Source organism: Microcaecilia unicolor, chromosome 8, assembly GCF_901765095.1.
Source record: "Microcaecilia unicolor chromosome 8, aMicUni1.1, whole genome shotgun sequence".
Lineage (NCBI taxonomy): Eukaryota > Metazoa > Chordata > Amphibia > Gymnophiona > Siphonopidae > Microcaecilia > Microcaecilia unicolor.
In genome coordinates this window covers 202,981,324-203,009,161 of record NC_044038.1, presented here as the reverse complement: position 1 = coordinate 203,009,161, position 27,838 = coordinate 202,981,324, and the positions used below count along the sequence as shown (strand labels likewise).

General features: G+C 42.5%; 1 protein-coding gene across 1 annotated transcript in view; it reads left to right on the top strand.

Annotated features, from left to right (window-relative positions):
- Nucleotides 1-27,838, top strand: part of SS18L1 (SS18L1 subunit of BAF chromatin remodeling complex) — a 69,830-nt gene that overhangs the window by 5,559 nt on the left and 36,433 nt on the right. Inside the window, exons 2-6 of the mRNA XM_030212226.1 lie at nt 6,799-6,875; nt 10,800-10,884; nt 18,337-18,481; nt 20,228-20,425; nt 22,642-22,806. Coding sequence (XP_030068086.1) covers nt 6,799-6,875; nt 10,800-10,884; nt 18,337-18,481; nt 20,228-20,425; nt 22,642-22,806 — 670 coding nt within the window. The remainder of the gene's footprint in view (nt 1-6,798; nt 6,876-10,799; nt 10,885-18,336; nt 18,482-20,227; nt 20,426-22,641; nt 22,807-27,838) is intronic.

Sequence of the window (27,838 nt, the reverse complement as noted above, 5' to 3'; positions counted from 1 at the left end):
ACCCCTGCCAGCTGAAGATTTCATCCAGCCCCTGCTATAAGAATACGTGTCATTCATAGGAACACCCCCTAAACATGCCCTCAAAAAAAGCACGTCCTAGGATTTATACACAGATTGTTATTGAGTATGATCCGTGCGTGAATCCCAATTAAGGCCAATTAATGGCAATAATTGGTTGTTAGCAGTCAATTATTAGTGTTGATCGACTCATAAATCAATTAAGTTGTGCACTGCACACAAATCGGCAATGCACACTGGTTTGCATGCACAACTTTAGGGGTCCTTTTACTAAGGTGTGCCGAAAAATGGCCTGCGCTGGTATAGAGGTGTGTATTGGACACACGCAAGTCCATTGTTCAGTGTACCTGCAAAAAAGGCTTTTTTTTGGGGGGGGGGGCGGAAATGGACATATGGAAAAATGAAAATTGGCGCGCATCTATTTTGGGCCTGAGACCTTACAGCCACCCATTGACTTAGCATTAAGGTCTCACGCGTTAACCAGGTGGTAATCATCAGCACACATACAATGCTGATTACTCCCAGTTAGCACTGCGCGCAGGAAATTTTTCTGGTGTGCATAGAGGATGCGTGTAAAAAATGAAACTACCACCTGGGCCATGCGGTAGCCAGGCGGTAGTTCAAAATTAATGCATGTAGGATGCACGTACGTGCCTACATGGCTTAGTAATAGGGCCCCTTAGTCACCATATATAGAATCCAGGGGTAAGGGAGCAATTCTATAAAGTGAGTGCCAACATGTAGTTCTGCTATGCTATGCTATATGATTCCTGTTTTCCGCTAAATTCAAAAGAGATTCTAAGCAGATTACAAACAATAAGTCCTTTTTCAGGAGAATTTACAGTTGCGTATCTAATACATTGACACTAAAAAGCATCTTTCTCATCAATCAAAAAAGACTTTAACACTTTCCTGAAGGAATAATATTGTGTTATTTTCCAAATTTCTAAAGGCAGTCTGTTCCAAAGCCTAACTCTCTGATGCAAAAAGGAACACTGTAGCATGGATTTCTTCCGGATACCGTTAAAGGACGGATAATTTAATTTCAAACAGGGTTCCGATCTACCTGAGGAAAAAGATGATGGGAAATCCAAATAATTGAAAACAATAGCAAAAGATTAGTCGAAATGAGGGACTGCCTATGCATGGTCCCTCTGTAAAAAGTCTAAAGCTATTCCACTTGGATAGGCAGTGCCTTAAAAGGTGGAGGACAAAATATTATCTACTATAATAAAACTCACCCTCAACGTTCTGAGGACACTGGCAGAACAACGAAGGGGTTGGCAGGGAGGGTGGGAAATCGCTCCGGGCCCCGCCCTCGCGTCAAACGTCATGATGTTGGGGGCGGAGCAATAGCAGAACAACAAAGGGGTTGGCCAGGGGGGGGGGGGGGGGGGTTGTTGGCGACGAAAACCTTGCTAGCGCCCGTTTCATTTGCTCTGAAACGGGCCTCTTTTACTAGTGTATATATATTTTTTGCCAAATATGCTTGTAAATGGCCAGTATACCAATAATATGTCAATGTGTTCAGGCTTGCATGTAGTACAGAAACTGTATTAATCACCCTGATAGCCAATTTCAGGAGAGAACTGAGCCTAGGTAGGAACATTTCAATTTTGCAATTTGACATGTCTAGTGCTTTTGATGTAGTTTGGATTGTTTTGGTATTTGCGGTACAGTCTTGCAGTGGTTCAGTGGATTTCTAAAATCAAGACACTATCAAGTAAAGTAGGCTGGTCTTTTGTCTCCGTACTGGCCTTCAGAGATCTTGCCTACCATCAAATCTAGCTTGAATCTGATGGAATCCTGGGCCGCTGAATTCAAACTTGAACTTAACAAAGACAAAACCAGATGCCTGATTTTGACTAATCCCTATCACCCTGTGGTTATTCAGAATTTCATGATAGATAATATAACTTGCCCATTAGCTACTACTATGAAAATCCTGGGCATAACTATTGACCAGTATTTGTCCTTTGAACCTCGGGTGTCTAAGGTGGTTTCTTGTGTCTTCAGTACATTGCAGAAATTGAAGTGAGTGTGCTCTTTCTTTTCAAACTCTTCTGTTCTTTGGTCCAAACAGTCCTATTAAATTTGATTATTATAATGCTGTTTACTCAGGTTTGAAGTACTCCCTAGTCAGGAAATTATAATCAGCACAGAATACCACTGCCCGCCTTGTGTGTGGATCTCCTCGCTATTCTAGGGCAACTTCTCTCCTGCTCAAATTGCATTGGCTTCCAATAAATTCTTGGATCACCTTTAAGCTTTGCATACTTGTTTACCAAATTTTGTATGGCCTGTTGCCTAGTTACATGCAGAACCTGACAGACCTTCCTTCAAGGAGTCTTTTCTTGTGTCTAGGGAATATCTCATGCTTCACTATCCAAGTTGTAAGAATCTTCATACATCTATTCATACTGCAGGTTTTACCCACCAGGTTTCTAAGATGTCGAACTCTTTGCCAAATGTATTGCCATATGTTAATGATTATTTAGTATTTCGTAAGTTGCTGATGGCATTTCTATTTGATCAGTCCCTCACCTGCACTAGTGCTTGTTAGTTCCTGAGCATGTTAGGTGTCATCTTTTGGTTACTGTACAGAGGCGATTTTTTTTTTGATTCTCCATTTCTTGTGTATTCTCACATTACTTGCATTGTACAGTAGTAGTTGTTTGCTGTTAGCCACATTGAACCTGAACTTGTTTGGGATAATGTGGGATATAAATGTCTCAAATATACTGTTCAAACCAAAAAGAGTTTGTATCAGCTCCAACTAATTCAGAATGCTGCAGCACAACTGATAGAAGGTGACCACATCACATCCTTCCTGCAAAAACTACATTGGCTACCAGTACCTTACAGGGCTAAATTTAAAACTCTATGGGGTCCTTTTACCAAGCTGTGGTAAAAGGGAGGGTCTGTGCTGGTGTCAGCGTGTGTTTTTGACGCATTCTGAGACCCCCTTTTACTGCAGAGGGTAAAAGGCAGTCTTTCTTTTTTTTTTTTTTTTTTTAAAGAAATTGCCGTGTAGCAAGTTGTTACGTCTGTGCTCACCTCGCCCTCTGGTGGCCAGAACCGGTGGCTGCTGTGGACCGTCACCTGTTCCAGATTTGAGTCCGGTCTGGATCTTCCGGGCTGCCAGACTTGCTTGCTTGGATTGAACCTACACAGCACCCGTAGTTTCCTGGTGATTGTTGCAGTGAGCTCCAGGTGCTGCTGGGCTTATTAGCCATTCTGAAACCTTGCTGCGTTGCCTTTGCATTGTGTCTAAGGCCTTGGTATGTTGGTGCTTTTGGACTTCAGCCTGAGTTTGTTTCCTTGCTGTAGTTCTTGCCTGAAGTCTTGCCTGTTCTAGTTAGTCTATGTTTAGTTTAGGGTATTGCTTGTTTCCCAGTCTTGTGTCTTGTTTGTATGTCTTTGCCTAGTTCTGGGTTTATCTGTGTTTGTTCCCTGCTTCAGTGGCTGCTTGCAGCTTTCAGTTCAGTCTCCTATCTAGCTGTGTTTGTTCCCTATTTCAGTGGCTGCTTGCAGCTTTCAGTCCTGTCCTTTAGCCTATCCTTTCCCTGCCTTGCTGTCCCTGTGCTGCCTAGCTGTTATCCAGTCCTGCCGTGTCCAGTAAGTCCTGCCGGCCACCTGAAGCCTGGAGCTCAACTCTTGGTGAAAAGTGGCCAGGTGCAGGTGAAGCCTAACTGTTTGTCAGAGATCTGCCCTGTCTGTAGTGTGGGGTGGTTTTGCCTGCCACTGCTGCTCCTCGGCAGTGGTCCAAGGGCTCACAAACCCAGTTTCCAGCTTTGTAAACATGACACAAGTGAACCACTTGATGTGTGGCCATTTCGGGAGGGAGCACTTATCACTACCCATTGAGGTGGCGGTAAGGGCTCCCTCGCTAACCGGGCAGGGCGTGGCACTGCCCGATTACCGCTGGGTAAACACCAGCGCTACAAAACTAGCGCCAAAAGTGGCGTGCACCAGGGGTGGGAACTACCACCGGGCTGCTGCGGTAGCCTGGCAGTAGTTCCAGATTAGCAAGCGGTAATCCCACGTTGGGCTTACCGCCACTTCGCAAAAGACCCCCCCCCCCTATGTTTGATTTTCAAGGCCCTCAGACAAAATGGGCCAAAGTACTTAAAGAATAAGGTAGCCCTTTACACACCTTTGAGAACCCCTAAGTTCCTCTCAAGGATCAGCACTATCTGTCCCCTCATCAAAAGAAATTGTACGATGTGATACCGTTAGTGAGCCTTCTCAGCAGTAGGCCCCATGCTCTGGAATTTACTCCCAGAGGGTCTTCGTATAACTCAAGACTACCTCTACTTCAGGAAGCAGGTAAAAAAAGTCTGGCTCTTCTCCCAAGCCTTAAATACAAAGGATGACTGACTATACACCCATTCTGCACTTGGACTAGCTTGCTACACACACTGTAACTTAGATCAGTTCCTTATATCTTGATTAATTGTACAAAGAACTTGCCTTTAGTTTATCCACCCATTTATTTATCCTAACTGGTTCTGTACCACCCATCTTGTCCCCATCTATATCTACATTTGGTCCCTCAGCTATATGGTAAGCTGTATTGTAGAAAAGTATTAGTATCATAGCAGTGTTATTTGAATGTTCTAATTGTGTGCTTATTAGATATTCTATCACTATTATGCTTACACTGTATTATATTTTTATTATTTGAATTTCAGTGCTGTTAAATGTGTATATTTTTGATCCTGTTTCATGGTAGATCTATTATTAGGTTTCAATTTCCTGTTTCCCTCTTTCATTGTATTTATGTTTATACTTGTCATTTTACTGTTGTTATGCTGTTAACAAAATTGTAAATTTGATGTTACTATACCTACTGTACACCACCTTGGGTGAATCTGTTCATAAACGAGGCTAATGAATCCCAAGAAATTAATTAGGGGCCCTTTTACAGAGTGACAGTAAGCCCAACGCGGGCTAACCGCTCGCTGTTCCGGGACTACTGCTGGCCCAGCGTAGCCACTGGCGGTAGTCCCACGCCAATCATGCGCCATTTCCAGGGGAAAAAGAAAACCCCCGGAAACGGCTTGCGTGGCAGTAAACCAGCAGTAATCGGGCATCGCCACGTGCTGCCCAGTTACCTCTGGGTTAGCATGGGAGCCCTTATCACCAGCTCAGTGGGTGGTGGTAAGGGCTCTCCATCGCATGGCGACGTGGTAAGAGTTTTCTTACCGCATGGCCATGTGTGCCTGGGGTCTTTTTTACCCGCTGCAGTAAAAAGGGCCCCTGCCGCTAGCACAGGGCCCTTTTCCCCGCAGCTTGGTAAAAGGACTCCTAAATTAATTAATAATGTGATGTGGCTCTTTTTATACATTATATATGGAACTGTCATTATATTACGGTTTTATTAACTAGCATTTTTACATTATGTATTACATTACATTACAGGTACGCTTATATTCCAAAAATACCTTGTTAGTTCTATACAAATAACATTTAAAAGAGGACCAGCAAACCAAAGAAGAACAGTAGTGGAATAAAATAATTAACATATCGACTCTGTACATATTTCTTAAGTAATATTGACTTCACTGCTTTTCAAAAGACCAAAGTAGTTCATCTCTGCTGTAAGTCTCAGCAATGGGGTATAGGCAGAAAATTTATTAGGACTTATATATGGCCTTTTTGAAGAAATTCACCCAAGGTAGCATACAGCAAGAATATCCTGGACATAGGTAATAGACAATTATAGCAGAAAAAAATGTTCAAATAACAATACACTTTCTCCCGGATTCTATATAGTATGCTTAGATTTAGGCGCCAAAATCGGCATGGATTCTATAACACTGTGCATAAGTTAATTGGCTTAACAAGCTAATTGGCATTGATTACAGCATTTAACAAGCAATAATAAGCACTAATTGGCAATTATCAGAATTTATATGCGGAAATCGCTAAGCGTATTCTATAAAGAACTGCACCTAAATTGTAAAGTGCACAGTTCAAAATAAATGTGCGTAGTTTAAAAGGGGTGTGTTAATGGGCGTTTCGTGGGTGTGCCAGAATTTCCGCACGTAATTACAGAATATGGGTCAGTGCACCTAAATCTACGCACATGGATTTATACCAGGTTTTTGTTGGCGTAAATGGGCGCACATAGATTTAGGCGCTACAGTATCGACTAAGTGTATTCTATAAACCACACCTAAATCTTATAGAATACTCTTAACCCATTAGTGCCCAACGTTCCCACATGGGATCTTATTATGGGAACATTGGGCTCTAATAGGTTAAATTTGCGCAGATTTTTTAGGTGCCATGTATAGAATCTGGCCTTTTATGGCATATTATGCTACTTACAGTGTCAACACAAGACACATTGCAATGTCTAAATGGAAGTAGAACATATAGACAGAAAAGATAAAAATAACAAATGTTAGATGGAAATAATGATAGCCAACTTAAAAGAAATTTGCATATGAAGTTAGAAAAGTGCATGAATATAATCTTAGCTAGGGTATGAGTAGATAAGCAAGTCCTGCTATAGGAAGTGTTAGTCCTTATGTGTGAGTGACTAGCTAGTTCGTTGCTTCTTCCATTAAAGACATTGGAGAAGAGCCAAGCTTTCCCAGGTAAATGTATGATTAAATTACATTAGTCAGATGGGTAGTCTAGGTCAGCTGTAGGGTCCTCCTTACCTGCTGTTGTGTTCTGTTCCTATGTAAATGAGCAGAATTCTTAAAATGTAACTGTTGTGATATTCTTCTGATAACTGTTATCAGTTCTTTATATTTTTTTGTCCAGATGCTAGATGAAAATCATCACTTGATACAGTGTATTATGGACTATCAGAGCAAGGGCAAAACTGCAGAATGCACCCAGTAAGTACAGCAAAGTGCTGAGCACTTACCAAAGAGCAACAGCACATGCAGAAATCCATTCTTCACTGGGTCTGGAATTTGTGAGCAACTCTTGATGTCCAAAATTTCTTTGTGCCACTGTTTGTAAGTCAGCCTCAGGGTGTAAGGACCTTTCTTTTCTCTGAAAGCTTGTTTGTTAGCCAGACTTACTGGCTGGCCAGCCAAACCCAAAGACATCAAGCACAGTTCTGATCCCCATCATTTACTTATTCTGTAAATAGTCTTCAGCACTATGTCTTCCTGGTTTTCCTGTTAGAAATGTAGCACTGCATATCTCAGAACTCTTAGGGATGGGTTAGTGACAGAGGGCTGCTCACCATGACTTAGAGGACTATAAAGTTCTTGGATTTTTTTTTTTTCATTTAATTAGATTTTTTTTTTCATTTAATGTCAAACTTCTCACAGCAGATATTTATTTATTTCCAAGATCTTCTACCTTGTGCTGTCCAAAACACTACATGGGTAACAAATAAACATAAAACCTAAAATAGCTGACAACAAACAAACATCAAATTGACAATAAAACAAATATAGAGCATGACAGATTTACATGTTACACAAAGAGCAATTCTTATTTAGACTAAGGTGTCTGCTGGCTCCATTTTGTTTCAGGACAAGGTGATCCAGTCCTTATTTACCCTCCTCCTTCTCTCCATATTGCATGAGTGGACTTGTAGTTCCAGTTCCCCTAAAAAGTCCATCAAGCAGATTCTCAAAAACTACTGGCAGCTGTAAGCCAATTAATGTGGGAATAGCTCGCATATAAATCTGTGTGGAATGCCCAGAGGGCTTTAGCGTATTTAAATGTAGTCAAATGTATGTTAGTGACTCCATTTGCTATCCCTTTCCAATGCTCAGAGAACAGTGCACAAACAAACCCTGCTCTCACCACTGAGAAAGTAACCTCAGCTCGGAGCTGGCAGTGGAAGGTTTGAAGAGAGGATTTCTTTTGATTTCCAGTTTTGGTTTTGATTTCTTTAGGAAGTGGAAGAAAGCCAGTGGAATTGAGAAACAAATGTGCGCGAGTCCGAGCAGACCTGAAAGTGAAAGCACACATTGGCACCTGTTTTCTGTGCTGAAATATAAGCCTTCAAAAAAAATAAAATTTGAAAAGCTTATGTTTAAAGACGCAGAAGAGAGACACTGATGTGTGTTTCATGGTCGAGTTTACCAGGAGCGGGCGCTTACCAAGAAACTTCTGTGCATGTGCCAAGCAAGTTCCTCTCCTTTACATTTGCTTTTACAGCATGCTTATAATTTGAATATTATTTCCTTAGAGCTTTGGAGAGCTATTTTTCTGCGCTGTCGGTATGGGATCTGTGCGTTAGACTTTACCGCAGGAGTTCTGAGAATCGGCCTGTGTGCCTGCAGCGAGGTAAAACCAGAACTGGACTGGCTTATCCTGAAAACAGAACAAGCTGGTGACCTTCATTTGTGGTCTTCTAAGGTCTAGGAATTCCACAACCAGATTTACAAGATAACTGCAATACATATGTATGAGCTAAATTTGCACACACTGGAAAGATGGTATATTCTAATTTATCCCATGCATATTCATTGCAGATATCCTGAAAACCTGACTCAGTATGTCAGTGAGAGGTTTGTAATCAAACTGAAGTAGAGGTTGGCCAACAGACACTCCAACACAGGAGGTCCCTTTGTCCAAGCAGTAAATAAAGCATCTTATAAGCACTACTTCCTTTGTTGGAGTGTCTGTTAGCCAACCTCTACTTCAGTTTGAGCGCGCTGTCTACATAGAGGTCCTTCCTGTTTGCTGTGAGTGAGAGGTTCGTATACAGAGGTGCAGATCTATCTCAGACATTCATTAGGAATATCCTGAAAACCTGAGGACCCACTAGTGGCAATTCTATAACTTGGCACCTCATTTTAAGTGCCCCAGTGCTGAGTGCTAATTCTGTAACAGCATATAGGAGCACTTAAGCCTTAGGGCAAAGCCAGTACTCAGACAGAGCAAGAGGATGGTGGAAATGAGAGTTAAAGGGGTCATGATTGTAGGCAAGCTTACTGGAAATAGAGTGGACATGCCACAGGGAAGAAGAGAAAGACAGAGAAGAGGCTGGAAGAAGGGAGCAGAGATAAGATTGCAGGGGTGATGGGTTGAAGTGCTCAGATGGAGTAGCAGCTGCCTTGGAGGGCCAGGATAGGGAGTGATGCCTCTGGCTGAAAGGAAGATGAGGAGAAGAGCCCAGAGGAAGTGGAGGTGCTGTGAAAGTGGCAAGCTTGTGATGCTCTCAGTGAGATAAATGAGGGGTGGATGAGAGTTAGAAGAGAAAATGACTGCTGAGCTGGAAGAGGTGCAAAGTGGAGTTGATGGTGTACGGATTTGCAGTGGGCAAGAAGATTGGGGAGGGTGAATAATATGAGTAGTAGAATCAAGTAGGAAAAATGTTGAAGACCTGAGGTTGTTCTGTGGCTTTGAATTGGGAGGTGCTTGAGCTGTAGCTCTGATTTCTCTAAGAAAGCAGGATTAATTTTCAGTTATATAACGGACCTTGGGGCTAAACTAGGACTGGATCAGTGTTTTCAGAACTCAGCAACAGATACAGGAATAGAAAGATGTGGAGACTATTATGTCACTGACAGAAAACAGTCACAAATCCGTGCTATATCTTTGTCCCTGTCTGTCTAGAGAGAGGGGGAATGTATATCAGATTGAAATGTGGATTGGCCTGTGTCTATAGGTCAGTTAATGCTATTGATCACTTATGGCTTTGGAAGTCAGGATGGGAAGGCGGTAGAACTAGAGGACATGAATTGAGGTTGAAGGGAGGCAGACTCAGGAGAAAAGTCAGGAAGTATTTTTTCACGAAGAGGGTGGTGGATACGAAAACGGTAATGGAATTCAAACATGCATGGGATAAAGGGAAATGGGACTTGATATACTGCCTCTCTGTGATATTTTGCAACTACATTCAACGTGGTTTACATATATACAGGTACTTTTTTTGTACCTGGGGCAATGGAGGGTTAAGTGACTTGCCCACAATCACAAGGAGCTGCAGTGGGAATCGAACCCAGTTCCCCAGGATCAAAGTCCGCTGCACTAACCACTAGGCTACTTCTCCACTCAAAGGAATCCTGTTTAGAAGGAATGGATCCACAGAATCTTAGCGGAGATTGGGTGGAGACGCCGATAATTGGGAAGCAAAACCGGTGCTGGGCAGACTTCTACGGTCTATGCCCTGATCGTGACTAAATAGATATGGATGGGCTTGAGTGTAAATTTTAAGGGGCTTCGACGTTAGCTTCAGAATGTTTAGTACAAGAAGAGTGCTGGGCAGACTTCTACGGTCTGTGCCCTGAGAATGGCAAGGACAAATCAAACTCAGGTATACATATAAACTATCACATACCATGTAAAATGAGTTTATCTTGTTGGGCAGAATGAATGGACCAAACAGGTCTTTATCTGCCGTCATTTACTATGTTACTATGTAAGTCCTAGAGCTGAGGCTGCACTGTAGATACAGATTGTTGTTTGGTCATGAGACACTTAGAGGCATATTTTCAAAGCACTTTGGGAGGCTAAGTTCCATAGGTTTCTATGGAACTTTGGGAGGCTAAGTGCTTTGAAAATGAGCTTGCATGTTTAACAAATTATGAGTACAGTGGTTATGAGCTCTAATCCTTCTGACCTCCAAATAGATCTGGTTTTCAGAAGAAATAAAATACAAGATTGAATCTGGTTATTATGCTCAGTGTATACAAATATATCTAAAACACACTCACTCTGGGTTTCCTGAAAAGCAGAAGAGTTTGGAAGATTAATCCCTGGGTGACCTTACCGTGCACTGAGTAACATTTGCTCCCACTGTTTCATTTGAACTTGTCTTGCAGTGAGTAACATTTGCTCCTCTCTCACAGATACCAACAAATCTTGCACAGGAACCTGGTGTACCTGGCCACAATAGCAGACTCTAATCAGAATATGCAGTCGCTGCTTCCAGCTGTAAGTATCAGTCTGCCTATCGTGCACATGTTCATGTTCGAGGAGCATAGCATGCCCACCAGCGGCACACTGCCTGTTTCTTCTTTCTAATCATAAAAATATGTATATTTTTTATTTATCAAAGGAAAACTGAGTAAACATCAAACGAGCAGACAAAGACATGTCAACAGTATAACAACCACGGGCCAGATGTACTGAAGGGGTCTTCCTATTTTATGTGTCTGAGAAAAATGTTTAGTAGATCCGGCCCATCAGCCAAACTCCATTTGTAATCCTGGAAGTTCTACAGGCCATGTGTTACATTACAGCTGGCTGCACAAGTCATGAGATACAAATACAGGGGGAAAGGAAATGGGATGGGATTTGATATACCATCTTTCTGTGGTTACAATCAAAGCGGTTTACGTATTATATACATGTACGTATTTTATACCTGGGGTAATGGTTAAGTGACTTGCCCAGAGTTACAAGGAGCTACAGTGGGAATTCAACCCAGTTCCCCTGGTTCTCAGGCCACTGCACTAATCTTTAGGCTACTCTTCCACTCCACTACTACAAATCTTACTATTCAGTGGTTTCTCTGACGTGTGTAAAGTTTAATGTTTCTGGCCTGTATTTCATGTGCAGGGGTAAAGTCACTTGAGCCAGCGTAGGAATCATTAATATTCCCCAAAATTTGGCTGTTTAAAAAATCCAGCATGAGGGTAGGAAGCTTGATTAACATGTTTTGCTTATTTTAAAAGCAGACCTGGTTAGGGTTGCCAACTGGCTGGTATTCAGCCAGCCTGGTCGGTTTTTGAAAGGCCAGGCTGGCTGATGGCAGACCCCTCAAGCCAGCAGTTAAAAAGCCATTTTTTTTCTCTTGTCTTTGTTGTGGCAAAAGGCAGCTGCCAGCTAGCCTGCACTGCCCTACCAACATCCGTCAGGCCGGCTCAGCGTCAGAGAGCCTGACCCTCCCTTTAACTTCCTTTGTCCCCTCCCCACAGTCTGCTGCTTTTGCTCTTTTTCTTTTTTTTTAACTTACAGAGTCAGAATCACTCTCGCAGGCAAGGGAACTTTAATCTCTTCCTCCTTCAGGCTCGACAGCCAGCCACTGGAACTCTTCTGCTGCGGCCCACCCTTGTAACTTCCTGTTTCCTCCTCCTCGTAGGCAGGGCCGCAGCAGCAGAGCAAAAGCAGCCCATGGCATGAACTTGATAATTGCCATGCCACTGACCCTGCCAAACGACCAAAGAAGGCAAGAAAGTTGATTGAGGGGGAGGGGAGTGGGGTTGGGACTGGGGAAGTGTAGTAGTTAAACCAAACAAGTGCTATTTATTTGCCATGGTACAGTGGGAGGGAGGGGAACATGGCTGCTGCAGGCTGTAAAGGAAAGGAGGAGGAGACCTGGCAGCTGAGTTGCCTGAATTGTGTGCTCCACTTTGCCTATAGGATTAGGAACATTTATTGATACTAGATGCTCATGTGCCTGCCCCTTCATTTTGGAGAGGACTGGGGACAAGAGAGGAGGACTGGATGGTTGAGGGTGGAGAGGGAAAGAAGACCGATGGACCCAATGGGAACAGAGAGGGAAGGAGGAGACAGATCATGATGCCAGACTGGGGCAAAGGTGTCAGGGGAGAGACAGGGAGAAAATGCTAGATTAGCCTTGGCCCCAGGGTGGAGGCTGAGACGGCGAGAGTGTGGGAGGAAGGGAAGCAAAGCAAGCGGGGACAGGGGAGGGAGGGAGGGAGGGAAGAGGGGCATAGAGAAGAGATGCTAGGCAGTGCCACAGGGGGAGTCTAGGGACCAGGCAATGCTGGAAAGGAGTGTGAATAAGAGAGGGGAACAGGGGAAGGGCAATGCTGGAAAGGGGGGGAATGAGCAGTGGGCATGGAGAGATAAGAAATGTCAAATAGACAGGAGACCCTACAAAGACAGGAAAAAAAGAAAGAAAGGTAGAAAAGAGAATTTGGGAACAAAGTAAATGGAAAACCAAAATGCTCAGATAACCAAGGTAGAAAAATGTGGGTTATTCCACATGTTAATACAGTAGTTGCAATCTGTCAGCTTTTAGGAGTAGCCTAGTGGTTAATGCAGTGGACTTTGATCCTGGGGAACTGAGTTAGATTCCCACTGCAGCTCATTGTGACTCTGAGCAAGTCACTTAACCCTCCATTGCCCGTGGTACAAAATAAGTACCTGAATATATGTAAACCGCATTGAATGTAGTTGCAAAAACCTCAGAAAGGTGGTATATCAAGTCCCATTTCCTTTTCTCTTTTAGAATTTCACATCTCTGTTATCTTACATTTCAGTTTTCATTTCTCTGGTATAATTGCTGGATCTGATTTCTTGAGCTTTCCAGTTCAGTGTTTTGCATTCATATCTCTATTACTGATCTGTGGTCCCTCGTTTCATATTTGTTTGTTTATTTATTTGTTACATTTGTATTCCGCATTTTGCCACCTATTTGTAGGCTCAATGTGGCTTACATAGTACCGGAGAGGCATTTGCAGACTCCAGTGTGAACAAATACAAAGTGATGTTGTGGTAAGATAAAGTTCATGTGGCACAGCCACATTAGGGAATCGTACAACGGAAGAGTTGTGTCACGTCCATTACATACTTTAGTTTTGTTGTGTTGCAGAGATCAGGCATTTAAGTTGGATCAGTAGGGTATGCCTTTTTAAACAGGTTAGTTGAGGGTTTGTCTGTGTTTTGCTCATGTAGTTTCTGTGTAGAGATCTTGCAGCAGTCGCATTTGATCTGTTTTCTCACTAGGAGGTGTATTGGTGTTTTAGGGCCACTTTTTCACGAGTAAGGTTGTTGCTATCTGAGTCCAGGGAGTTAGTGCCGTTATATTACAATAAGGTTCTGAGTGTGTTTTTACACAAGTTTCTGCATAGTGTTTTGCAGTGGAGATATTTATGCATATTTTCAAAGCACTTAGCCTTCCAAAGTTCCATAGGTTTCTATGGAACTTTGGAAGGCTAAGTGCTTTGAAAATATGCGTGATAGTGTGTTAGCCTGACGTGACATCAAAACTGTAGTATAATTTTAACTAGTCTGTCATAAGATACCACCTGTTTCTATCCATAAGGTTTGAATCTTCTTTATGCTGTGGAATGTTTTATAAATCCAATAAAAAATCTGAAAAATATACATGCCAGAATTACATATTCATAGAAAATTAGCCTCTTTTTGTTATGTAGATTTTGTGAACTAATCATAGAACATGTCTATATGAGGTAGTTTCATCTTCTGAGATGGTAACCCTAGTGTGGACAGTTAGTTGAAGAAGAGTGGGGTGAGGAAAGGGTGAAACAGTAGGTGCAGCAAGGGGCTTGGGGGTTGAGCAAGGGAGGTGCATGGGCAGGGCAGAGGGAGGGGCATGCATGGGGCGGGGCAGGTGTCAGGTTTTTCTCTGTTAAAAAGTAGGCAACCGTAGACCTGGTTGTAACCAGCAAAGGACCACAGTGATCACAGGGCCAGTCGTACCCCAGTGATGACCTGTGCAGGTAGGGGGGGAATTATGCCCTATGTACCTGGATTTCCAAAGAGGGGATGAGGAAGGGAGCTCTCTAGAGCTTCATGGTAGAGCTCCTACACAAAAGGGTTCTATAAAGAAGCACTGGTCATACAGCCTCCAAGGCCAACCTAGAATGTTCTTCCCTGACATAGTGAGTAGAAGAGGAACACAGAACAGTAAAGGAGTAATCCTGCCAAATACGCTTTCTGCAGAGGGATCCCTTCCAGTTTATTCATAAAAGATAGCCTCTGACTTACAGAGTTTTCAACTGGTGTTGCAGGGCACTAGGTAGGAGGCCTAAAACATGCTAGATATTTTCTTGAGTCTTGGTTAATTAAATAGAAACTAAAATGGGCCTTCTTAAATGTTTTGTGTATGGGAAACATTGTCCATTAAAAAATGATTTTTCAGTGATATGTATGTGGGGTAACACAATTACTTCACCTCAAGGAAAGGGGAGGCAATGAGGGAACGTATACACAGATAAGAAAATATGAAAGGTAGCACTCTGGAATGCTGGGTAGGTGTAATTAAACGTCCCTCCTACTACAGATCCAAATTAATTGCAGCCCCAAATAATTACTGGGAAAGAAACAGACACAAGGCTCAAATTATTATAAAATATAAAAGCTAATTTATTATATTGGCAGCACTAGAAACAGTGTAAATCAGAGATGACGCACTTGTGCTAAATTACCCACAATGATGGTAAAGCAATGAGTACTTATGTACCTGCCAAGGCGTGGTAAAGATAATGCACCCTATATAATCTATGTCCTGAATTGATTAGGACTCCTAACTCCCAGGCACTTGTAAAAAGAACAGTCACAACCTGACAGATGAAAAAGGCTCTTCCACTCTCATAGACTCTGGACGAAGAGACAGCCAGGGAGCTGTTCAATCTCTCGGGAGGACAACGGAGCCGCAGCAGGGATGGTTGGACAGCAGACAGTGGAAACACCCGTGGAGGGACATTTTCAAAAGAAACGTCCAAGTTGCGATTTGGACGTCCTTGCAAAACGGCGAAATCCAGGGGCGGGGAAACCCGTATTTTCGAAAAAAGATGGACGTCCCTCTTTTGTTTCGAAAATACCATCAGAGACATCCAGATCCTTAAATTTGGACTTCCGTAGATTTGGACATCTCTAGACATGGATGTTTCTGACTTTCGGCAAGTTTCAAAACCAAAGACAGCCATGTCAAAAACATCCTAATGCAAGCCATTTGGACGTGGGAGGAGCCAGCATTTGAAGTGCACTGGTCCCCCTGATATGCCAGGACAGCAACTAGACACCCTAGGGGGCATTGCAATGGACTTCATAAAATGCTCCCAGAAACATAGCTCCCTTACCTTGTGTGCTGAGCTCCCCCCAAAAACCCCAGAACCCACTAGCCCCAACTGTACACCACTACCATAACCCTTACGGGTGAAGGGGGGCACCTAGATGTGGGTACAGTGGGTTTGAGGTGGGTTTTGGAAGGCTCGCTGTTTCCTCCACAAATATAACAGGTGTGGGGGGGGGGGGGGGTATGGGCCTGGGTCCGCCTATCTGAAGTGCACTGCAGTACCCACTAAAACTGCTCCTGGGACCTGCATGCGCTGTCATGGACCTGAGTATGACATCTGAGGCTGGCATAGAGGCTGGCATGAAATGTTTTTAAAGATGTTTTTTGAGGGTGGTTGGGGGTTAGTGACCACTGGGGGAGTAACAGGAGGTCATCCCCGATTCCCTCCGGTGGTCATCTGGTCATTTCAGGCACCTTTTTGTGCCTTATTCGTAATAAAAACACGTCCGGGTGAAAATGTCCAAGTGTTTGTCGGGGACGTCCTTGTTTTTTTCAATTAAGGGTCAAAGACGTCCAAGTGTTAGGCATGCCCAAGTCCCGCCTTTGTTATGCCTCCAACACCCCCCCCCCCCCTTGAAATTTGGACGTCCTTGCGACGGACTGCAGTTGGAGACGTCCAAAAACGGGTTTTGATTATACCGATTTGGACGTCTCTGTGAGAAGGACATCCATCTGCCGATTTATGTCGAAAAATGGACGTCCTTCTCTTTCAAAAATGAGCCCAACAGTGACATTTAAACGTGTGAACTGAGTTATCTCCATCTGACGCAGGGGAGAACCAGTCGAGCTGGAGGGTGCCCAAAGCTTCTCTTTCCATTTAGGCATTGAAAAAAAAGGTATACTTCCCTAAGGGGCCAGGAAATCATGGTTTCAGATGGAGCTCACTTCTCAGTGTCCTTGCTGGCAGCCATCTTGCCCTCCTCTGTGATGACTTCTTGTGACTGAAAGTCCCCCTGCCCCCCAGCTTACAGTACTGTTCTTTTCATGACTACTAAGCCCTATTGGAAATCTGGTATATGGCTGAGCAGGAAGCAACTCTGGTCTCAGAATCAGTCCAAAGAGCTACGTTTTGTAACCCTGACAGCTACTTGCAACCTGGATTGGCCAGAGTTAGAAACAGGATACTGGGCTAGCTGGATCTTTAGTCTGACCCAGTATGGCGATTCTTATGTTCTTATGAGCGGGAGCTTGTAGCAGTTGTAATCACTGGAACATCTGACTGGCTTCTACTCCAGATTTACTTGGAATTATTTACATTAGCTGAAGTACCTGATGCCCTTGTGTAAAAAAACACAGGGAAGAAATTTGCCATTTTCAATCTGAGTAAAAAGGTTGATGATTATGGAGGTAAATTTATAAAGACATTCCCACACATATCTGGTCATATGTGAATGTCCTCTTATAAAATATTGGGTGAGCCTTTTACAAAGGTGCGCTAAAAATAAGTGTTCGCTAAACGCTAGAGATCCCATATATTGCTATGGGCCTCTCTAGCATTTAGCATGCTCTAAAAACGCTGTCGCACCTTTGTAAAAGACTCCTTGACGGTGTAAAAAATATGTGCAATTCCATGGTGTCATGTACTTTGAAGGTGGGTGTTTAGTGGGACAGAGTTTGGGCAGAATTCACAAATATACACATGCCCCCTCATTCGATAAACTTGTGACCCTACTTGATGTTTAGCATGCGAAGTTGAACACCCAAGTTATAGATTAAGGTCAGTTACACGCATAATGTAATTGAATAATTAGATGCGAATTGGATTTAATTGATGCTTATTGGCACTAATTAGCATTTATGGGCCAAATTCTATATATGGCGTCTCAAAAAGTAGCACCAAAAAACACGCTCTTAGCATGATTCTATAAAACATGCTTAAAGGTAGGCATAGTTTATAGAATACACTTAGTGGCTGTTCTTGTGCCTAAAATTTAGGTACACCCATTTAGGCCACCTAAAACCAGGCCTAAATATCTATGTATAAGTTAGGCTAGCAGTTTGCATACTTTTTAGTGGCCACACCCTCTTTTCAACTGCGAGTATTAGAAATTGACAGACAGCACTTTATAGAATACGCATAGAAAGTTGTGTGTGTAAATTCTAATTATTGCTAATTAATGTCACTAAATGCCAATTATTGGCACTGATTGGCTTGTTAATTAAATTGTGCACGCAATTTGGCCCTGTGGCCAAATTAGTACACACAACTTAAAGCGCCATATACAGAATTTGAGAGTATGTGCATAACTGATGTTAGTCGGCATTCTACAAAATGTGTGGAGAATTTCCATAACGTGCAACTGTAAGGTGGGGCATGGACTGAGGAAGGACATTGGCTGGTCAGGGGCATGCCTGGCACTTACACGCACATTTTATAGAATACTTGCATTTACACACCTGGCTGCCTATAGTTAGTTCCAAATATTTACACCAGCCAGTTACTTAGTATAAGTGCTGACGCCTAAAGTTAGGTATTTAATTGCGGACTTATGCTAGTATTCTATAATGCAATTGCTCTGGAAGCACAGTTATTACTTTCATTTGATGTTGCGTTGGTTAACTCTGTAATCTGCTTCTTCTCATGTTGTTTCCAGCCACCAACCCAAAATATGAACTTGGGCCCAGGAGGGATGAACCAAAGTGGATCAAACCAGCCCCTGCATGGGCAGAACAGCCTCGGCGATACCATTGGGGGTGGCCTGCCCCCTTCCTCACTCATGCACAGCCAAATCAGTAATGGTGAGCTCCCCAGCTATGGGCTGCTTACAAACCAATGCATACATGCAAAAAAAAAAAAAAACCCAAACAAACCAACCCTTTTCACTCACTTCTCAGAACACACAGGAATTTCTTTATCAATAGCATTCCTAGGAGCAATGTAACACTGTGTAACATATAATTAATTATTTATCAGTTCCTTTTGTCATTCCCCATAATGGCATGGAAGATAGGGCCCTTGAGGGTGGGGATTTCTGGAAGTCCCTTGATGCAGTATTTTGTGAATACAGATTATCTCATTGAGTGGAACAGAGCTGAGTGGAGAGACCCTGGATAACAAATTGTCAGTTCTCTTGAAAAGGGGATGGGATAGACTCTTCCTCGGCCTCTTTTTAGCTAAGATAAGTGTAAGAACTAAGCTATAAGTGTAGGATGGCCCCTCTCAGATTGGTGGTGGTGGTGGTCAAGGGCAGGAAGGTGTTGGTGCCTCACTACCTGAACTCACTGGGGACACAATTGTGTTATGACCATTGTCAAAGCAGGAAGAGTTAAGCCTCCTGCACAGGGTGAGTAGGATCCAAAGGATGCAGTTATTCCTTAAACATTTTCTTCTCTTTGTTATGTGTAATCCTCAAGCTTAGTATTTGTGAGATAACTACTTTTGGAGGCCTGGCAAACAAAAACCAAATCATGTCCCAGCATACAAAAGTAATCTGCATAATTCATCTCATTTCACGTATTCATGTAGACCCTCCCCATCCTAAGACAATACATCATAAGGGCAACCACCCATACAAAGCAGAAATCAATGAGCTGCTTGTGGTTTTCTCTGCCAGGCTGATGTTATGGGCCTTTGTTATCCTTCCCCCTTCTTCTCTCCTCATCGTGTCTTTTCCTTCCCCTTCCATCGCTTTTCCCCCATCTTATTTACTATCTGCAGCCTCTATTTGTCCAAAGAGATAATCAGACAGACAAATAGCAAGATTCAATATGTGTACACACTACAGTCAAAGCACTCCATATTAATCAGAGCATGCTTCCTTTGAACTATGATCTGGGATTGTAAAATTGAAGCGAATTGTGAGTTGATAGTTGGGTGGGTCATGGAGCAACCAAAGGTCAGTTTAGGTTTCCTGAAGTATGAGTAAATGTGGCAGTCCCTCGCTTTGCTTTCTTTCTATACCTACCCTACGTAAGTCAAGAAAGGGGGCCACTCTATTACACAAAAATGTTCCTAAATTATACACAACTGATATCATGTACTAATGGTCATTCTAGCAGTAGACATGTGAGAGACCTGGGCTGTTAGATGCTTCCATGTGACAAGGAAATAGTTGATCTGCTCCTGGTCCCCACCCCCCCACCCCCCAAATAATAGATATATGGGAACAGAGCCTAAGAGCATTGTAGTCTATTCTGATGAGCTGGAGTCCTCTGGGAACCTCAGCTAAGGATTAAATAAGTAGCTCATGAAAAAGGAAACCTATGTCCCTCCCCGTGTTTAAACTTGTACAGCGCTGCGTAACCCTGGCAGCACTATAGAAATGCAAAGTAGTAGTAGTAGTACCTGCTGTCTAGATAAAAGATTCCCCTTGGTTTCCAGTGCTCTCACATTTATGGCTTTCAGGAGTGCTAAAGTCTCTTACAAATAACAAAAAGTGGCCAGTGCAATCAGATGTGCGTTTTGCAGAGCTCTGCACAGCACTTATTCTGTGTGTTTGGAACCCGGATTACCTCTCTCTCTTGGTGACTTGCTTTTCTTTCTAGGTCCTAACCACGTGTCCATGCAGCAGTCAGGGCACAGCACTCTGCCTACCACTTCCATGAGCATGACAGTCAGCAGTCACGCTTCTGGGCCTGGGTTCAGCCACACGGTGCCCAGTTCCCAGAATGTGCCAATGCAGGGCCAAGGCACAATAGGCAACTATGTCTCCCGAGCAAATCTCAGCATGCCATCCAACCCAGGTGAGGCAGTTCTCTTTGCTGAGCTACTCAGTAGCATCATTGGCAGGCCAAAACTCCACCATGTCATGCAGATGTCATTGGAAAACTCCAAAGCATTACAGAAAAGTAATGGCTTGATTTGCAGGCCTTGCCTGAGTGGTGTTCAGCTCTGATCTGTGCGGTCATGTTTACCAGAGCAATTACAGCTACACAGAGCTGGCATTTCATCTTGAATATGGGCTACTACCTTAGCTGCCTGTTCTCCAGACTGGAAGTTACCAGCAAATGCCAGATTCGGCACGTTGGGAATTTTACAGCATTTTATTATGGAGATTGTTAAAAGAATGACAAATGTCCATCTTGACTGAAGAAATAAAATCAGTATATGGGCTGCAGGTGACTTACCTTATCAGAGAAATTCCAGTCACTTACCACTGGCTATGGAGAGTGCTATTTCCTGTATTAGCTAGATAAGAAGTCTCATTTTACACTGAGTTGATAAAGGGTGTGCCACTCTGTTGAAAGCTACTTACAGAATAAAAGTATCACCTGCAATCCATGTATTGTCCTTTACTTTTATGAAGAGGAATCCTTCAGGGGGAAATGAGCAGTGTAGGCATATGGAACTGGGCCCTTTCTGTAAAGCTGTTTTGGGAAACCATAGATCCTGGGTTTCATAGGCATAACTGGATAGCCTTTTGGCCGCTGCTGTGACTGTAGTAGACTTTAGTACTACATAGGGATAATCCTGGTGTATTTTGAATTTAGAGAACTCTGCTAAGGCCAGAACATTGGAGAGGCAAAGTTCAGCCAGTCTGAAGCCACTAATTTACTTTCTTCAGTTACTGGCACACCATGTACAATAAGAGCCTGAGTCTTTTCCTAGAAACCTTTGGCAGCCATCTTTGATTGGGGCAGAAAGCCTATAGCAGCCATCTTTGATTGGGGCAGAAAGTCAGTGAATCCTGAAATTAGTAGAAATATTTAAAGAAAGAAAGAATCTAATGCAAATACAGTATGTCACCTAGCTCAGATTAGTTAATTATTTTTGTGTTTTAACTGCTCATATAATGAGCTCTCTTCTTTCTTATTATCTCTCTGCTTTGCTCCCACCCAGCACCTATGGGCATGAGTCCCTAACACGCTTTTCTTTCTGGAATGCCCCTTTATTCAGGTAACCTGTTGGCTCCTGGTCATCAGGGCTAGGCTGATCCAGTCCTGGTTTTACTGAAAGGACTTGTTATTCCAATTTCTCTAGAAAAGTGATAAATAGAAATAAAACAAGGCAAAGAAAAGAAAAAATAAGATGATACCTTTTTTACTGGACTAACTTAATATATTTTTTGATGAGCTTTCGAAGGTAACCCTTCTTTGGATCAGAAATTCAGAAAAAAAAGAAGGATTACCTTTGAAAGCTCATCAAAAAAATGTATTGTTAGTCCAATAAAAAAAGGTATCATCTTATTTTTTTTTCTTTGTCTTGTTTTATTTCTATTTATTACCTTTAGAAGAGGACTAACACGGCTACCCTACCACTTTACTCTAGAAAAGTAAAAACAACAAGTCCCATCATGCGGGGGGGGGGGGGGGGGGGGCGGTGGACAGGGAACCAGGACTGCCTCATCCTGCCCCCAATGAAATGGAACTGACCACTTATGTTCCCTATTTTTCCAAGTTCCTCTTATGTTCTTCTGGGTTCTGTGTGGTGCTGCTCTGCTAGCAATAAATAAATCTGGTTTCCAGACAATACCCTTTCTCTCCTGACTGACCTTCCACTTGTCCTCCCCGTTCCTATTTCCCCAGGTTGGCCTTTCCTCTCCCTGCAAGTGTAATTTTGGTTAAACCTACCTATTCAACACCTTCCTAACAAAGGGTATCAACAGATTACCAAAGACTGTTTGTGGTGGATATATTGGAAGATGGCAGAGCAGCCAGGCCATCTATCAATTAAACAGCAAGGATAAAGGATTCACCTGTTGTAATGGGTAGATTCAGAACCTAGGTATAAGTAATCTGTCTTCCAGAATGGATTCAACTGCCATTATAATGCAGTCTCTGAGAAGAAAAGATGAATCTTCAAGGAGTAAGGATTTCTCTAGTTCTGAACCTTGCATTAAACGCAATAAGACTGAACTTTTCCAAATGCAATAAGGGACAAATGATTTCATGTGTAATTCTGAGTGGTTGTGAGGGGTGAATGATCTCCATTTCAGACACTGCTGTTTCTATATGTTTAGTGTCTATGATGCACCAGCAAGCGGCAACCTCACATTACAACTCGGCAACAGGAGGGAGCCAGCACTATCAGGGCCAGCCTTCCATTGGAATGATGAGCCAGAGTAACCAAGGCAACAGCATGATGAGCCAGAGACCACTGGGCCCTTACAGACCCACCCAACAAGGTAAGACAGGGAATACTAGTCTTTATGTGAGGATGAGAATGGCATCCAGCTTTACCATAGTTTTGCAGGGCTTCTGTGGGTAAGTTAAGGCAGTGCTTGTCAACCCTCTGGTGGACACATGTCTAGTGAGTCAGGTTTTCAGCATTATCACGGTAAAGGCTGTAGAATTGCCCTTCACATGCACATCTAGGTACCCACGTTTACATGTGTTATGCACATAAATGTATAAGAGCACGTATGCATATATATCTGCACATACCCGTGTACATGCTATCAGGCTTCTAAACACTATTCTGCAAATACCCACTTATCTTACATAGCACTTATTTGCAAGGGGGCGTGTATAGGGGCAGAGCATTCCTGCCCCATTTAGTTTAGTTTATTGGATTTGATATACCACCCTTCAAGGGGTAAATCAGATGGGTGTACAATAAGTAAAAATGACATAAAGGAAAAGAACTCCAACAAAGTGTAAATAGGGATAGCACAGGTCAGAAGTTGAGGAGAAGTCAGGGAGAGGGTAACTGTGCTCCAGGACGGACATCCAGGCTACGATCAATAGTTATGATGGAAAGGAAGGGAAAGGCCTGGAAGAAAAGGTGGGCTTTAAGAAGGATCTGGAACCAGGGAAAGGGGTGCTCAGATTGGTCAGGGGGGGAGGGCATTCCAGAGAGAGGGGGCAAAACAGAAAAAAGTGGAATGGTGGGTAGACTCAAGATGGGAACAGTGAACCAGGGATGTGATAAATGAAAGGAGAGATTAGAATGCAGGGGATGTGAAGCAGTGTATGGAGAAATGAGAGCAGAGAGGTAGGGAGGGGTTCCTGGTGTGTAGGATCTTGAAAGCTAAAGTGAGAATCTTGAACTGTGCACGAAAGGTGTGGGAAGCCTGTACCTATAAGTGCAGGTGCTTAAACGTTAGACAGACCGATACTAGCCTATGTTAGTATTCTATAATGGAATCTAAGCATTGAGGTTCCATAATACCATAGGCTCCTACCATGCAGCCTCGGGGCACTTAAATGGAGGTGCCCACCTCCATTTATAAAATTACCTCCATGATGTCTATCCAATATATGCAGATTCACCCTGAAAATGCAACTGGTCATAGGTGGATTGAGAAACCCTGAATTAAGGGATAGGACATGGCTGCCCAAAGCTGTCCTGGTGATCCCACAGCTGGTTGTGTTTTCAGAATATCCATGGCATAAATTTACATCATTTGGTGAGCTATTCATGCAAATTTGTCTCCAGTATATCCATTGTGAATATCCTCAAAACATGACTGGCTCTGCAAGCTCCAGCATAGTTTGGGTAGCCCTGTATTAGACCTTATGTCTCCAGTTCAACAGGGACAGGGTGAATCAGTCCTGGTTTTACCCCATTGCAGGAAGCATGACAATATCATTCTGTTCTACAACTCTATGCATGCAGGGTGGAAAACCAGGACTGGCTCAGCCTCTCTCCTTGACATGGAGCTATAAGGTTAAAGAAGGAGTGAGGAATGCAGTTCTTCATTTGGGGTGTGGGGTTTAGTTTTTGGGCCTGTGCTTTACACTCCAATGGGATTTACAAAACGGTGACACTTCTCCCCCCACCCCACCAGATAAATGTCCTTCCCAACCGACATCCATTGCCAGGAAAATAGGCCAAATCTTGAATTGCATTCAAAAAGCCACCAGCTAATCAGTGAACAGTAATTAAAAGCAATCTATATCACCTGATTTTTTTTCAATTATTAATTAAATTATCTCAAAACAATCACAAAGAAAATAATACTCAAACCTCAGTTCATTATATGGGAAAATCTAGCAATAGGAATGTACAAATCAAGAGGAAATTAAGTAAGTAAGGAAAAATAAACCTTCATTACTTAAGACCACAATAATGGGAAAAGTGAGACAATAATAGAATAAAAACCTAGAAAACAACTGTATATACAACCAGATTTTATAACAGATCACCTATGTATGTAGTCTAAAAAAGCACCTATTATAGGTCTAACTTGTAAAGGCAACAGAGGCACTGATCTGCTTTTATAAAAGAGGCACCTAGAACCAGCCCCTCTAATGCACAAATACCCACTCACAAATTTACACCTGCTCTGAAGTTATGTATTCTAATTGTGTACCCATACATTTAATAAAATACACATGTACATTCCAACTCTGCCCCTGGAAACACCTACACATGGCATGGGTAGAAGTCCCCATTTTCTTGTGCTGTGTGTACTTATATGTTCATATACCAGTAAGATTGCACATAAATGGTGGTATTCCAGTCATTTACAGCAGAACAAATAGCAAACCAACAAATGCAGAAAATGATGGCAAGGACTTTAATTCAACCAATAAACACTAATACGTGACCTGACCATGTTTTGCCAAAAGGCTGCACCAGAGGCAAAACTGTGTAGAAAAATAACAAATTATAGTCACATACTAACAATCAATTTAAAAACAAAAATGACATATAAATAAATAAAATCATAATACAGACTTGCCTATATAAAACTTGCAAAAGCATAAAATTACCTAAGATGAATCATTTAGGGGTCCTTTTACCAATCTGCAGGAAAAAGGACCCTGCGCTAGCAGCAGGGGCCATTTTTCCTGTACGCCAAGGCCCTTTTTACCACAGTGGGTAAAAAAGCCCCCAGCACACATGACCGTGTGACAGGGAGCCCTTATTACCACCCATAGAGGTGGCAATAAGGGCTCCTGCGCTAACCCGGCAGTAATCGAAGTCCGATTACTGCCAGGTTATCGCTGCATAAGCCATTTCCGGGGTTTTCCTTTTCCCCTGGAAATGGTGCGTGCTCGGGGTGGAACTACTACTGGCAGCTGCGTTGGGTTGGCAATAGTCCTGGAACAGAGAGCGGTAAGTCCACGTTGGGCTTACTGCCGCTCTGTAAAAGGGCCCCATAGGAACCATGCAGAGCTATATTAAACATGTAGAGGGAACAACATAAAAGTTTGTGAAAGACTAACGTGGCATTTGTACATAACTAGAGTGGTAAAAGCATGCTGCTCTGTAGAGTAATACTCAGGATGAATTCTAAAACAATTGCCAAATCAATTTAAATGAGCACCATGAAAGCATCTAAAACCAGTTATTAAAAAAAGAAAATATCAGAAAACGCACAGCCTTGCTGCAAGTCCTCCAGAGTTTCTCTAGCAATTCAACCTAACTTTGTTTCCAAAGGTTTATATGTCTAGTGGACAGGTCAAAGATCACAAATCATTAGAAACTAAAACAAAAAAAAAATTGCAAAAATATAAAATAAGAGACAAAATATCTGCCAAAGATTGAACGTCATATTCAAATAGCAGAATGAATGTTTAAAAAATCCTGTTTAAATTCCAAAGGGCTGTTTTAGAAAAAAATGTTAAAAGTCAAAATTAGAGGTCATATTAAGTCAATAAGTAGATGCCCACCTCAAATCGCATCAAAATGCTGAAAAAAAAAGTAAAAACACACTTTTAAAAAGTTGAAAAAACTATGGGCTCTGTTTATTAAGCCACTCTAGAGGCACGTTAGCATTTTTAGTGCACGCTAATCTTGTATATGCCCATAATATTCCTATGGGCATCTACACGGTTAGCGCGCGCTAATGTTTAGCACAAGCTAAAAATGCCAGCAGCCATGTTATGTGTTGCAATAATGCAGCTATGACATCATTGGAATCGGGGCCAGCTGGAAAGCAGTAAGACTGAAGTCAAAATCAAAACTGCATATTGGAGGAGATTCTATATATGGCACCTAAAAAAATTGGCGCTGAAATCAGTGCTGACTAAGCGTATTAATTGGCACCCAGATTTAGGTGCTGATGATAGAATATGCTTAGTTGATATCTCAGTGCCTAAAACTACGCACATCCATTTACACCAACGAAAGCATGGCGTAAATCTCAGTTCATAGATTTAAGCATTCTGGTCCATATTCTATGTATAAATTCTTTTTATTGAACTCAGAAGATAACAATAGCTTTTGTAAACGGACAAGCACATATGGGATTTTATCAGCTTTAAATAAGACTAACAACCTGGATATTCAAGTATCCTCTGGGTAATTCACGCCTTTCACAACCCTCCCCTTCAATCCCCCCCCCCCCAAAAAAAAAACTACCCTATCTCTTCCTACTACAGCGGCTTCACACCGTGCACTTTTAGTTTTCCTAGTAAAACAATTTCACATGTTCAGTAACAGGCTTCTGGCCTGTGGGGTCATGGTCTCCCAGTACGGGGATCATGTAACCTGAAATTGGTGCCCCTTTCCATTGGTAATATCCTGAATCCGAAGGTGCTCCATGCGAAGGTCATGTATCATCAAAGTTCTCCCGGACTGTTTTGTTGGTCCGATGGGCTTACACCAGTGCAGTAGAATTGCTTTGATGGCAATCACCATTCTTTTCAGGAATCGGTTGCTCCCTTGGCTGTTCGGCAAATTCAAAGAACAATCACCAAAAAGGAGTAAAGGAGTACAGGCTATGGAGATGCCCCACAATTGAACAAAATACTGGAGTAGGGAACGCCAGAATAATTAAACCTCTGACCAAGTCCAAAACATATGTCCCAGATGGGCATTGGGGCTATGACTCTTGGGACAATGTCCTGCTGGTCATGCCAGTCTTACAAGCTCGATTAGGCACTAAATATAATCTGAGTGCAAATTGATATAGAGTATTCTTGTGAAGGACACATGTAGTATAAGCCGAGCTATTGAGTATAAAAGCTTATATTTGGTCACTTGTTACGGCAGTGTGTAGCTCGACATTCTATTGTTTTGCTAGTCAGGCGTAATCAATGAATGAGTCGTGTACAACAATTGTCGATGATGAAAGAGCAATGGCACCAGCAATTATGATCCTAATGTGAAGGTTTCTGCCAGAAGATCTTACATCCTCTGTTAGGTCTGTCCAACATAAAGATTTTAATGTAATGCTGCACCTGCATGTATGAAAAGGAATCTGAAGCAGGAGTACAAAACTCCTGCCACAATAGCTCAAAAGATTTGGGTCTGCCTTCTAAGTC